The 14,828-nt window shown below is 40.0% G+C and overlaps 1 protein-coding gene across 2 annotated transcripts in view; it reads left to right on the forward strand.

The window, feature by feature from the left end:
• The window catches only part of LOC125452092 (serine incorporator 1-like), a 72,347-nt gene extending 58,422 nt beyond the window's left edge, over positions 1–13,925 (forward strand). For both annotated transcript variants that reach the window (XM_048530083.1, XM_048530084.1), the window contains 3 exons: positions 253–418; positions 3,969–4,184; positions 11,885–13,925. In XM_048530083.1, the coding sequence (XP_048386040.1) occupies positions 253–418; positions 3,969–4,184; positions 11,885–12,038 (536 nt within the window). In that variant the 3' untranslated portion in view covers positions 12,039–13,925. The remainder of the gene's footprint in view (positions 1–252; positions 419–3,968; positions 4,185–11,884) is intronic.
• The last annotated feature ends 903 nt before the right edge of the window (positions 13,926–14,828 follow it).

Here is a 14,828-nt window from a genome sequence, read left to right on the forward strand (position 1 = left end):
TATTTGTAATTAAGCACTTTACAAATGTATTCTGGCCTCTTTGGCTGTGACCTTGGCATCGAAACTGGAACAGTGATTAATTGCTACACAATTAGAATTATCATAAACTCTGTAACAAAAAATGCTTCCGGACAGAATGCATTCATTATGAAATCATTAACAAATATGAAATAATTTATTTTTGATGAAGATTAAATTTGTATTTTACTACATGGCAAAAGTAAGCTTTTTTAATTCATATTGTGCTTTCAGATGACACGTGTAATCCTCGTACAATGAGCTTTTTTGAGCAGACGTTTCCCAGCCCTGATTTGAACAACACCCTGAACAAAATCAATGATTCAGATGCAGGGTTGAACTGGGATAGCCAATGCATTGTTGGCATGGCACTGTTTATTATCTGCATCTTATATTTGAGGTAATCACAAATATCAGCTTGATAAGTATTTTGTTACCACTTTACTTCATCCATGCATGTAGCTGAATTATACTGTGCTTTTATGTCACCACAATTATGTCCATTTTAAGGCAGCTGTTAACTAGCATTGTCAAGGTGTCAAGTTGACTTTGGGAAGAACAAAGGAGCAGGAGCAGTCATTCAGCTCTTCAGGTCTGTTCCAACAATCCATTCGATCCTGGTTGATCTGTGTTTCAATTCCATCTACACACCTTGGCTTCATGCCCTGTAATATCTTAACCTAATGAAAATGTATCAGTGTCAGTTCTGAAATTTAGCTTTAATGGCACTCGGAAGGAGAAAGTTCCAAGTTATTATCAACCTCTGTGTGGAGAAGTATTTCCTGTAATCACATCAAAATGGTCTAACTCTCGGTCCAAGATAATAAAATGTGAGGCTGGATGAACACAGCAGGCCGAGCAGCATCTCAGGAGCACAAAAGCTGACGTTTCGGGCCTAGACCCTTCATCAGAGAGGGGGATGGGGTGAGGGTTCTGGAATAAATAGGGAGAGAGGGGGAGGCGGACCGAAGATGGAGAGAAAAGAAGATAGGTAGAGAGGAGAGTATAGGTGGGGAGGTAGGGAGGGGATAGGTCAGTCCAGGGAAGACGGACAGGTCAAGGAGGTGGGATGAGGTTAGTAGGTAGGAGATGGAGGTGCGGCTTGGGGTGGGAGGAAGGGATAGGTGAGAGGAAGAACAGGTTAGGGAGGCAGAGACAGGTTGGACTGGTTTTGGGATGCGGTGGGGGAAGGGGAGATTTTGAAGCTGGTGAAGTCCACATTGATACCATTGGGCTGCAGGGTTCCCAAGCGGAATATGAGTTGCTGTTCTTGCAACCTTCGGGTGGCATCATTGTGGCACTGCAGGAGGCCCAAGATGGACATGTCATCTAAAGAATGGGAGGGGGAGTGGAAATGGTTTGCGACTGGGAGGTGCAGTTGTTTATTGCGAACCGAGCGGAGGTGTTCTGCAAAGCGGTCCCCAAGCCTCCGCTTGGTTTCCCCAATGTAGTGGAATCCACAGTGGGTACAGTGGATGCAGTATACCACATTGGCAGATGTGCAGGTGAACCTCTGCTTAATGTGGAATGTCATCTTGGGGCCTGGGATAGGGGTGAGGGAGGAGGTGTGGGGGCAAGTGTAGCATTTCTTGCGGTTGCAGGGGAAGGTGCCGGGTGTGGTGGGGTTAGAGGGCAGTGTGGAGCGAACAAGGGAGTCACGGAGAGAGTGGTCTCTCCGGAAAGCAGACATTCCACATTAAGCAGAGGTTCACCTGCACATCTGCCAATGTGGTATACTGCATCCACTGTACCCGGTGTGGCTTCCTCTACATTGGGGAAACCAAGCGGAGGCTTGGAGACCACTTTGCAGAACACCTCCGCTCGGTTCGCAACAAACAACTGCACCTCCCAGTCGCAAACCATTTCCACTCCCCCTCCCATTCTCTTGATGACATGTCCATCATGGGCCTCCTGCAGTGCCACAATGATGCCACCCGAAGGTTGCAGGAACAGCAACTCATATTCCGCCTGGGAACCCTGCAGCCTAATGGTATCAATGTGGACTTCACCAGTTTCAAAGTCTCCCCTTCCCCAACTGCATCCCTAAACCAGCCTAGTTCGTCCCCTCCCCCCACTGCACCACACAACCAGCCCAGCTCTTCCCCTCCACCCACTGCATCCCAAAACCAGTCCAACCTGTCTCTGCCTCCCTAACCTGTTCTTCCTCTCACCCATCCCTTCCTCCCACCCCAAGCCGCACCCCCATCTACCTACTAACCTCATCCCACCTCCTTGACCTGTCCATCTTCCCTGGACTGACCTATCCCCTCCCTACCTCCCCACCTATACTCTCTCCACCTATCTTCTTTTCTCTCCATCTTCGGTCCGCCTCCCCCCTTTCCCTATTTATTCCAGAACCCTCACCCCATTCCCCCTCTCTGATGAAGGGTCTAGGCCCGAAAAGTCAGCTTTTGTGCTCCTGAGATGCTGCTTGGCCTGCTGTGTTCATCCAGCCTCACATTTTATTATCTTGGATTTTCCAGCATCTGCAGTTCCTATTATCTCTAACTCGGTCCAAGTTTGTGAAGGAAATGTCTTCCTGAGCTCCCCAACGAGTAAAGGCTTTTCCCATCTGGCCTACACAATGCTTTAACTATCTTGAAACACATTGATTAGAAAATCATTAGTCTTTTAAATTTAAGAAAATGCAAGCCTAGTCGATGCAAATTATGCTGATAATTTAATACTTTTAGTACATGTATCATTGTGGTGAATCTGTGCTACACCCAATCAAAGCTAATGCATGGACCCAATTGAACACAGCACTCTTGATGCAGTCCGTTCGTAGCTTTATTCAGCTATAACATGTGCTTTTTTGTATTTAATGCCCCTGTCAAATTATTTTTGGTACTTGCCAATAGTTTTAAGTGATATCTGCACATGAACTCCGAAATCACTCTGTATGTGCACTGTTCCTAGTTCAACACAAGCAAAAAGGTGTGACTAATTCAGCATTCAGCCTTCAAACCTGTTCCCACTATTCAATAAGATCCCAGCTCACCTGTATGCTAAACCTTTCCACCCACTTTGACTTGATTTTCTTTAAGACCCTTGGCTAATGAAAATCCATCTATTTCAGACATAAAATTGCTAATTTGTTCAGCATCAGATGAGTCTTTAATTTTTATTTTGGACATACTTCACTCGAGAGGTAATCGATGGTAGCACTCTCCAGACCAAAATCTAGAGAATAATTCAAGAGACGATAAGACCCTTGAAATACCTCAGGAATGCAGACTACCTGTCCACTTTTATGTACAATTCTGGTTGCCATGTTATAGCCAGGATCTCCTGACATGAGAGCCTGCATGAAAATAGAGCTTGAAGAGATTGACATTTTAGTTATGTCGCTGAAGAGGGAACTCAGTGAAATGGTAGTCAAGCATTCAGGATTCCTAAAGGAGTAGACACATTGAACCCCAACTGCATGTTTAAGCTTGCCATGAATAATAGGACTAGAGTATACAGGTTGTCACTTAGAAGAGAAAATGTAAGTAGGCTGTTGTGGCTTTAAGTGTTTTGAGCAAATAAATAGTGAATGTGAGTCGCAGATTTCCCAACTGCGGAGACATTGTGGACACATGTTAAATGAAAACAAAAAATGCTGGAAGTCACAGAGCTCTGATGTAGAGTCATCCAGACCCGAAACATTAGCTTGCCCTCCCTCCATGGATGCTACCTGACTTGCTGTGATTTCCAGCATTTGTTGTTTTCAGTACAGATTCCAGCATCTGCAGTAATTTGCTCCTACATGTTGAATGAACACTGGAGAGATGCAAATAGGAATTAAGGATACAAATATATACGTGACCTGTAAGGCAACTTGCATCCTTTTCCAATTTATATTTTCCAACATTTCTAAGCTCCTATTGCTATATTTTAGACTCTGTTTATTAAAACTGAGTGCATTTGAATTTTAAACTAATAATATTGATGTTACATTTTGTTAGCATTAGGAAATCCAGCTGCGCACAGAGGCATAGTCATTCCATCAATAATCCAGACACTGGATCTTTGGAAAGTGTATCAATACAGGAAGGTTGTGAAGAGGTGCATCGCTTTCAGGATAATGAAAAAGGAGGTGTTCATTACAGCTATTCTTTTTTCCACTTTATACTTTTCCTGGCTTCCATGTACGTTATGATGACACTAACTAACTGGCACAGGTAAGCAGAAAAACCTGCACCATTGATGAACCACTTGTCATTGTAGGTTGGGGAAGTATATTCCAGGTCGATCTCTAATCGGAAGAGGCACAATTTGCGATAGAAACTGAGTGAGTTTTTTGTCTACCTACCTCATGCTCTGTCTGCTTTAGTGGTCTGTCTAGGGAGTCCTCACCCTACCCTAAAATATTGGCCTTAAGTAAGTTCAGTGAAAACCTCACTAGCTAATAGCTGGCAGTCTAATAATCAGCCTGGAGATTACATAAAACTTTATCCTGACATTGGTGCCAAATTCCATTCTTTCAATTACCTTAAAAATGAAGAGAAATATTTTGGAAAAAGTAACATAGTAAGCACTTGCAGTTTGTCTCCACATGGACCATTCACTTGGATATTAGAATGACATGATCCTGCTCCAATGTTTGAAATGAGGTCAGGGAGAACACTTGTATTGCATCCATACAAACGTGGCCCTCCCATTATTATGACCCAGCATGTGTTTTGAGCTAAATTCCACGGTCTTGGTATGAAATGGATGTAAGTCTTGGTTTTCTACATTTCCACTTGAAGAACAAGGACTCCAAACTTCTTTACAGTGTTCTTTGATAGTTTATTAATCAAAATTTTGTATTACTATTTATATTCTTTGACTAGATTAGTCTCCACAAACTTGAAAATGATCCCATCTTTAGAAACCTAGTCAATCGGTCACAGACTGTTGGATTGTTCATTTCTCACTAATGGTTATATAGAACTGTAGCATTTATCTGGTCTAATATTAGGTTGCATGTGGCTCAAATATCTTGTCTTTGGAATGCACTTATTTTTGTTTCAACAAATCAGTTTGCTTCGCAAACTTTTTTGTAGCAATTTACAACAGAGCAGAATATTGCTAATTACCAACTTTCCTCTAAATTAACTTGGTGTAAGACTTTCTTATAAGTCATATCAAGAATTTCAATCAAGATTCCAACGGAGACATCAGAATTACAACTCGAAATGTAAAAATATCATATTTAGGGCTAGAAATTGCTATTTGTCATGTTGAAAGACAGATACTAAAATCATTTGTCTGATATTTTCATGACACTCAAAGGTAAGGCCAATTCTGAAATACTTCCATGTATTTCCACCTTCATCACCTTTCCCAAAAAACTTGACTACTGTGCCCATCTTGGGGAAAGAAAAACTATCCCTCAATGAACGTACACTGGACTTCAAAACATAAACTTCCCAGATTTTGGCCCTCTTCTCACCACAACGTTTCCGTAGTGTTGGCTTTTGCTCAACTGTATCCTCACCTCCAACTTTGATGCCATGTCCCCATTAAAAACCAGAACTCTCTTTTGTTTTCGGCTGTTGCTTGGTTACTACTCTTGTCTCTGCTCTGTTAGGAACACAGAGTTAACTGGAGTTGGAATGGTTTGATCATTCCCCGCAAGATTTAGTTAAACAACGTCAAATAGTATCAGATCCTACTCTCATCTGCCAAAGCTAATTACTGTACGAAAATCATCCTGGAATGCAACGATCACACCTGACTTCTTCTCAATGTAGCAACTTTTTCTTAAACCCATCTCTCCTGTTCTCCCCCATCCTTGCAGCAATAAGTGTGAGGAGCTTGTGGATGCCATTGTCATCAAGATTGTGAAAAGATGAGCTGTAGACAACGCAGGGCTCTCCTGTGTAAGGCCAGCAAAATTGCAGTCTGCACCAGAAATGTTCAATGATTACAATAATTGCCATGACAATTTTTCATGGTTTTTGCAGCCCCATCTTTGACAAATGCACAATTAGGTCAAATACCATTTGTTTTCTAAATTTCAGGGATCCCTGCCTTAACAGGGCTGAGATAATTCTGCACCTTGTCAGAGTTCCAAAACTGTGTGAACATAAATTTCCTCTGTTAAATATTGGAGAGACCAAAGCCATTGCCTGTGCTCCTTAGTGCAGTCTCTCTTCACTAGCTACTGACACTATCACTCTTGCTGGCAATCGGTTCAGGTTAAGCCAAGCTGTTTACAACCGCGGTGTCATATTTGACTCCAGACTAAGCTTTCAGCCTCGTAACCACACCTATTGCTAAGGTTATTAGCATTTCCCATTCCCGCCTTTGTAACACTCGTGACTCCACATCTGCTGTAGCTCATCTGCCGTGTAATCCTCATCTATGCCTTTACTATGTCTAGACTTGTGTTGCGGACCAGATAAAACCCCATTCAAATATATCAGGGAGATCGCCTAGACCCTAACTTTTATTTTACTTAAAAGCGAGTATGAGGCGCTGTGCTCCAGATTGTAATTTGATTGGTTACACTAGTTGGCTTCAAGCAAAACACAATTTATTCTCACCCTACAGTTAAAATACAAACAAGAGAATGAAAAATTGGTCTAATTTTAACTTTATTGGAAAGCTTCACAATATTGTAGTTTAGTTAACTACTAAACAGTAACTGTTCCAATGTAGTAACAACCCATAAATACCCCCTTTGCAAAGGCAAAGTCAGTAAAACAGATTGACTCACATGCAGTGTTTCTCTAGGCCAGGAGGAAAGAACATCAAGAGAAAATTCGGGCAGAGAGAGAAAACCCAAGCTTTTGCTGTAGCAGGGAGAGATGTACACCAACTTCAAAACCCCCACAACAACTAAACAAAAACATTGGTTCTGTGTGAGCCTGACTCCATGCATTCATGCTGCTTCTGCTGTTCCAAATTAAAAAAAATCTTGGCACCCCAAGCTGTTCACTTTAATGGCTTCAAGCTAACCACTTGGCACCTCTGTCTCAACCTGTCTTCATAAAAAAGGACAAAGCTCATCTAAAGCCATATTATCACCATACTTGATTATTCCATTACAGTTCTGACTGGCCTGCCACATTCGAGCTGCTATAAAATTGTGGTTATCCAGCACTATGTTTTTACTTGTATAAAGTCTTATTCATACATTGCCCAGTTCTCAATAACCTACATTGACTATCAGACAAATAATGGCTGTATCTGTGAATAAGAAGCTTGTGTGATTCCAGATAAACTTGTTGAACTATAATCTGGTGTCACGTGACTTCTGACCTCAAACTAGCTTAACATCTGCCCAATCTCCTTCAGCACAGAGTGACTTGCCTTGATTTTCAGAAAGAAAGGAAATATGATTCAATTATTACACGCAGACTCCTTCACCTAAGATGCATGCTAAGTTTCCTGCTACTAAAGTTAAAATGTGTATACCATAAATCACTAATTGGATTTTCATTTCTTGCTTTAAGGTTAAGATTATTTACTTAAGCACTTAATACTTAAATGCACCAGGTAATGTTAGGACAACAGGATAGATTTTTTGTTTCTAACCAATTTAACATAGCGATTCTATTTTGGACACTCAAATGACACTGTCATATTGGATTCAAAATGTTAAGCCTGTTTCTCTCTCCACAGGTGCTTCCTGATTTGCTGAGTTTTTCCATTACTTTCTGTTTTTATTTCAGATTTCCAGAATTCACCGTATTTTGCTTTTACCTCAGGTACCGAAGCAGTTCAAGTCCATACACGACAACATTGAACAAAGTCAGGGCATGAACTGATAAGTGGCAGCTAGCATTTATATTAACAATTACTTTTTCCACCAAAAGAGAATCTAACCATCTCTCCTTGACATTACCATTGATGAATTTCCAATCATCTAATCTCAGGGATGACCATTCATCAGAAATGGAACTGGACTCACATTACAAAATTGTGACTTCAAGGATAAGTCAGAGCTTAGGGAATTCTTTAATAAGCATTTCAACTCTTAGCTTCCCAAAAGCCAATCACTGTCTTCAAGATCCAAGGCAGGAGTGTAATGGAATATCCCCATGTACCTGAATGAGTGTGGCTCCAATAACAATCAAGAAGGTCCACACCATCCAAGTCAAAACAGCTGCCTGTTATGCATTCCATCCACCAGCTTAAACATTCACTCCTCCACCATGCACATAGTGACATCAGTGTGTGCTATGATCAATGTCATACTGCAGCAATTTCCCAATGTCTCAATGTGACAATACCTACTAGACAACTGACCTGTACCACCTCAAAGCCCAAGGATAGCAGACACATGGATGTGACATCACCTGCAAGCTCCCCTGCATGTCAGACACCATCCTGACTTATAACCAAATCATTGTTCCTTAACTGTTGCTGACTCAGAGTCCTCAAATTCCCTCTCTCACAGAGCTAGAGGTGTACCTGCATTCCATGGACTGTAACAGTTCAAGAAATCAGCTCACCAGTATTCTCTCAAGTACGATTAAGGATGAGCAACCAATGATGATCACAACCTCTCCCAGCGAGCATTCCCAACTTTATTAGTTCTACCACTGGTGGTTGTGCCTTCAGCTGACAAAACCCTGCACTTTGTAATTATTTCTCTAAATCTCTCTGCCTCTCAATGTTTCTTCCTTTCTTTAACATGCTTCATAAGCCTACCTCCTTGTTGAAGCTTTTTAAGCATCTTCCCCATTATTCCTTTCTGTGGTTTGGAGCCAGTTTGCTCATACAAAATGTCTTGGATTGTTCCATTGCATGAAAAGTGCGGTAAAAGACAAGTTAATATTGTTTTGGGAAAATGGTATTGAGAAACATATCCGCTGCAGTTGAATGGCAGAGCAGACTAATGGGCTGAATGGCTTAATTCTCCTATATCTTATGGTTATTTTAGATGTGCTAACTGTTAAATGTAAGAAATGAATCTCATTTCTATATCTTTCGCAAGCTCAGGCCACCCCAAGCTGTTTTATAACCAATTAATTTCTCTTCAGAGGGTTGATTCAGACCCCGATGAGTCAAGTAGTCTCTTTATGCACTATGACAAAGCGTGGGATCCCGCGGACATATTAAGAGGATGAAACAATAAGATTCCAGAGTTTGAACAAACAAAAAATAACTTCACAATGCTTGAACAGGATAAAACCTACAAATAATGTGTAACTTATTTGTAACACCCAGAACTGACATGTGGTGAATATAGGTGATAGAATGTGATTGAACACCCAACAGTGCATAACAATTAGAAAATAGAAACATAGAAGATAGGAGCAGGAGCACGCCACTCGGCCCTTCAAGCCTGCTCTGCCATTCTCCAGTATCATGGCTGATCATCCAACTCAGTAATCTTATCCTGCTTTCCCTAATAACCCTCGATCTCATTCGCCCAAGTACTATATCTCATCTCTTGAATACATTCAATGTTTTAGCATCAATTATAATCAAAGCAGATCCCACACAGATCTCTCAATAACTCCCAGCAGATGTTAATTATTTGGTGGATACTAAATCTCATTAAAATTCATAAGGGACTATTCAGTTACACCAATCTCGTCCTGAAACTCCTTCTCAAGAGCTGTTTCATCATGCACCACTGTGCTCCCTCTCTGGTTGATCTGTAACTCCAGCTCTTCCACTGACAGCTAGCCTGACTGAGCCCATTCTACCCCTCATTTTCTTTTTCCCAATTCTCAGGCTTCTTCTGAGTTGCTCACAGCTTCCCCTAAAGCAGAGTCAATAGCTTCTCAATTTCTCAGTTCTTCAGGGCTTATTCTGAGTCCTGATTCCAACACTGCCCGTTAATTCACAGAACTTGTTCCCGTGATTTAACAGCACTGAGCCATCCAATTATCCTTGACTCCTCTCAGTCCTGTGCACAAATTCTGAATCAACAGGCTGTCTTCTTGGACGAACAGACAGCTAACTGCGTGCCTCCTTACACAGAGTTTGCTATGTCTCTCTTTCATATTCTCACTCTCTGTCTATGACCGTTGATCTCCTCTTCAGTGTCACCCAAACTGTCCTGAGCGATCGTTTGAAAAACCTTGCAGCCTATTGCTGGGGATAATTGAATGTAGCCACCTAGCAGTTCTTGTGACTGACTATGTTCTGAATGTCATAATTTACAGATTACTGATTTCTCCCAGTGAAATTTGATGCAATGGGAAATGGATTTCATCCCATTCTATTACAAATTACTCTTGCTGGTTCAAACTGGAGCCACTGCATGTGGATTATAAATATTTTGTAATTTTTAAACATGCGAAATTAAGTAAATTTACCGGCATATTTATTAGAATTTTTACCTCAACTGCTTGTTGTAGACCAGGTAGTAAAATCTAGCTGGTAACGTACACTTCAGACCCAATACAAATAATGTTACAATTAATTTTATATGATAAACATTTGGTCAACACCTCCCATTGACAATGTTTTGGAAGTGATATTGTCAAAACCTGAGCATCAAAAGCATTCCTCAAAGATAATTTTGCCAATGTTTTGATTTTGTACATTGATAGAGAGAGTAGAACCCGTACCTGGAATGAGAACAGAGGAATCAGTTGTACATTGGCATTTTTGGCTCACTACCGGGCAGAGGTGCTGAAAAACTGCCCTGTAATAAAATAACAACATGTAGAGCCAAAGGGCCAATTTTAAACTCCAGCACATATGTGAAAACCTTACAGAGTGTCAGCAATTTAAAGAATGAAAATCAGGCAATGGCAGTCCATTCACTTTTGAGTAGCAAAGTTGCAGATTACTTTGCAGAAATCTCACAGAGGACCATTTGCAGTGTTAACTAATTAATAACAGACTTTTACATTATAAATAGCTTTAAAGTAATAGATTGCAGAGTGTCATGTATGTATTAAGGAAGAATGCCAATGCTACCAGTGGTATTTGTGGTAAAATGGTAGACGATTTCTTCACAACTCTGAGTAGCGTTGGTGAATTATTTTCACTGTGCTTGTCAATTTCTGACACGTGGTCATATCACACAGGTGATTAAAATTATTTTTTCTATCAAAGCATTCAAAATGAGATGGAAGACAAATTACCAAATAACATGTACTCATCACTTTTTTTTTGGTCACATGAGTTGGGTTTGCTGGCTTATTGTCGAGAGGGCTGCAAAGTCAACAACGTTGCTATGGTTCACACGTGGACTAGGACTATGCAAGGATAGCAGATGTTCTTCTTTAAAGGCCATTAGTAAACCAGATACGTTTTATTTTTGACAAAAGTTAACAATGGGCTAACTTTGCATTTATATCGGATCCGGGTTTTCACCATCTGCTGCGGCAAGATTAGAACTTATGCCCCTGGAATTTTAGCCTAATATAGTAGATTACTAGTCCAGTGACATTACCACTATAGCAGCACCACCTGGTAAGGTTTCTGTTGAAGTTTCTGCTGATCTGGATTAAGCGTAATCACTTCTCAACAAGTTGTTCATTAATGTTAAAGAATTATACAATCAAGGTGATCTATTTTCACTACCTTAGAATACGGTATGAAATACCTAATCGTTTTCAAGACAGTTTCAGAAATTTAGCTTTTCCTCCATATATTATTTCCAAAAAATGGCAGAGGACTATACTGTAGTATATTGTCCAACCTAACGTATTTAGTTAAAATTGACTTTACCTCAGCAGAGACAGTAACTGCTTTATTTTGAATAATTGATGCTCCTGTTAAGATCTTAACCAAAATTGTGAAGCATTTGTACACATTTATCCCAAAGGATAATTGCAGTCTGTACTTGACAGAGGAGCAGAATGATTTGAAAAATAAATCCCATTTTAATATAATTTAAAATAGCACACTTTAATATTTCTGACCAAATTCAAGAAGGGTTATGGTAATTGAAAGTAGTTATCTTGCATTCCTTACACAGCCACAGCCCTGATTTTAAGAGCATATCAAGCACTTGGATTGCTGTATGGATGAAAATTGCCTCCAGCTGGGTATGCAGCACCCTTTACATCTGGATACTGGTGGCTCCTCTTGTTCTTGCAAAACAAGGTGATTTTGAAGAACACATAAGCTAGGAGTAAAATGAAATAAGAAGCAACAGAGTGGAAAAGGAGTTTGTGTTTCCAACCCATCAGAGACTTCTGGAGCATATCTTAGTGGACTACAGTCTAAATGAAATGTACATTTCAAAGTGTTACTCATCTTTGTGGTCAAAAAATTTAACCAGTTGTTAAAGAAGAATAATCGTGGGACCTAATGACATAACTGTGGAAAACTAGTTGATTGAGCAATCGACAGAAATCAAGCGAACCTCAAGTGTGAGAGCTAAATATTCAGTTATTTGTGAGGCCAAGTGAGGTAGCAACAAATATATCAGCACTTACTCAAAACAATTCCAAAAAAAAACAGAAAATGGTTAACCATATGCAGAAATTGAGTAAAAGGTCACATAGATTGATAATCATATTTAGTCATTGCAGTCATTACTCGTTCTGAGGTTCCTATTAACAATCCTAGCTTTCTAAGGTCGGTAATAATGCCCTCAGGTGTGTAATAGCTATAAACCTCCTAAAATGGTTTTATTGTTTATCACTACACAATAAAATACAGACTTATTATTCATTGTCATGCTTTTAATTCATGGAATAGCAATATAGAAACATAGAAGATAAGAACAGGATGAGGCCATTTGGCCCTTCGATCCTGCTCTGGCGTTCTTCATAAGCATGGCTGATCATTCAACTCAACAGCTGAATCCTGCTTTCTCTCTATAACCTTTGATCCCATTCACACCCAAGTGCTATATCTAGTCACCTCTTGAATACTTTCAATGTTTGGCATCAACGACTTCCTGTGGTAATGAATTTCACAGGCTCACTATTCCGTGGGTAAAGAAAAGTCTCCTCATCCCTGTCCTAAATGGTCTATCCCGAATCCTCAGACTGTGAACCCTGGTTCTGGACACACCCACCGTCGGGAATATCCTCCCAGCATCTACTCTGTCCAGTCCTGTTAGAATTTTGTAAGTCTCTCTGAGATCGCCCCCTCATTCATCTATTATTGTGGCTTATGCAAAATCATTGTCTCAATAGTATAAAATGCTTGATTAAACTAAAAAGAAACTGTGAATAAACTCAGCACATAGTGTCCTATAAACTTAAAGTTGATAGGTTCAATAATGTATTTCAGTACTCGTACTTATATGGTTCATAGAAAGAATCAGAATTTTTTCTGCTTTCTGCATTGATTTGTCGTAAAAGTACACATCAGGAAAGCTTGTGATTTTCGTCTGTAATGATGTCCAGCTCTCAGTATAACTAGATTTGCATATGCATTATTTATTGAACCCTAATGCTTGTTGTATGCTCCAAGGAAGTAGAATACCAGAGTTCATATTGTTGCAAATTTCATTGTCGTACAATATTTTGAAATATGTTGGAGTCAAAGTCCAGCAGTTACATAGCAGAACATTCTCTGTAAAAGTTGAAAGAAAATACTAACAGTAATTTAGAGCTGTAGTAGAACCGACAGATATAGTGATCTCTCTGGAAGTCAATTTTCCAATAATTTAGGATGCCTTTTCTGAAGGGGCAATGTGAACACCAGATCATTGTTTATCTTCAGTGATGTTAATTCAGGGAAATTAAAGGAGTGAACGTGAGAGAATACAGGAGGCATAGAAGATGCAAGACAATGTAACAGTTCACCATGATACTTAATTATTCTATCTAACTTGCAATAGACAAGAGTGATCCTGTGATCTAGCAGATTTAGGAACTACAATCTAAACTAAATAAAGCTTTAAGATCTTAAAGAAAAGCTTCTGATACTTGGACCAATATAGGGAGGGGAACGAAGAGAGTGAAACTACTTTAGGTTTTATGAAAATGATAAAATTACAGTCATAGTAGGAACTGCAGATGCTGGAGAATCTGAGATAACAAGGTGTAGAGCTGGATGAACATAGCAGGCCAAGCAGCATCACAGGAGCAGGAAAGCTGGTGTTTTGGCTAGGCCCAAAACGTCAACTTTCCTGCTCCTCTGATGCTGCTTGGCTTGCTGTGTTCATCCAGTTCTACACCTTGTTATCTAAAATTACAGTCATTGCTTTTTTCTCTTAATTAGCATGATCTTCCACTTTTCATAATACTTCACAATGCCAGCAGACATCGTAGAACATTTAATGAGACACTGACTGGAAGAAGTTAACATAAAGAACTAGCACTGGTGTAAATATGAAAATCCGCTTACCATTCTACCCCTGAGCTCATCTGCCAAGGCTTGCAGAGGCTGTGCAAGAGCAGTTTATTCACATGATGTGGGTAGGTACACTGCACATCACCGTGATGGACACACCAACTTTTTTCAATGCATTAACCCACCAATATCCTGCTGCCAAATAAAGAATCTCCTCATCTGCGAATTCCCAAACTTTGTCTCCTATTATGCCATGGACCTGGGTTCAGATGATTTTCTGCAACCACCCCCCCTGCCCCCATCATAGTCCCTGAAGTTGAGGGGAAAAGTCAGTACCTCTAGGTATAGGTATTGATGGGATTTGAGACTCTTATGCTAGAATCCTACCGGACTTATAAATGTTGTGTACCACCTTTCTTTGTTGTATGTGTCTTTTCCTATAAGAATGATCTTGGGAGGAATATATATCTGGCTAATGGATGTACCAATGTTGATTTAGTATTTTTGTTGCAAAATTTTATTTAACGTCTTTGGAGAAATATGTAAATAGTGCTTTTAAATAAAAGTCATGTGAATTTCAAAATCTGAGAAAGTGTGTTTTTTTAAGTGTATGTGTCATTAAATGGATTGGATTTCACAAGGAAACAGACTGTTTGCTCAGCTCGACC

The sequence above is a fragment of the Stegostoma tigrinum genome, chromosome 5 (genome assembly GCF_030684315.1).
Source record: "Stegostoma tigrinum isolate sSteTig4 chromosome 5, sSteTig4.hap1, whole genome shotgun sequence".
NCBI lineage: Eukaryota > Metazoa > Chordata > Chondrichthyes > Orectolobiformes > Stegostomatidae > Stegostoma > Stegostoma tigrinum.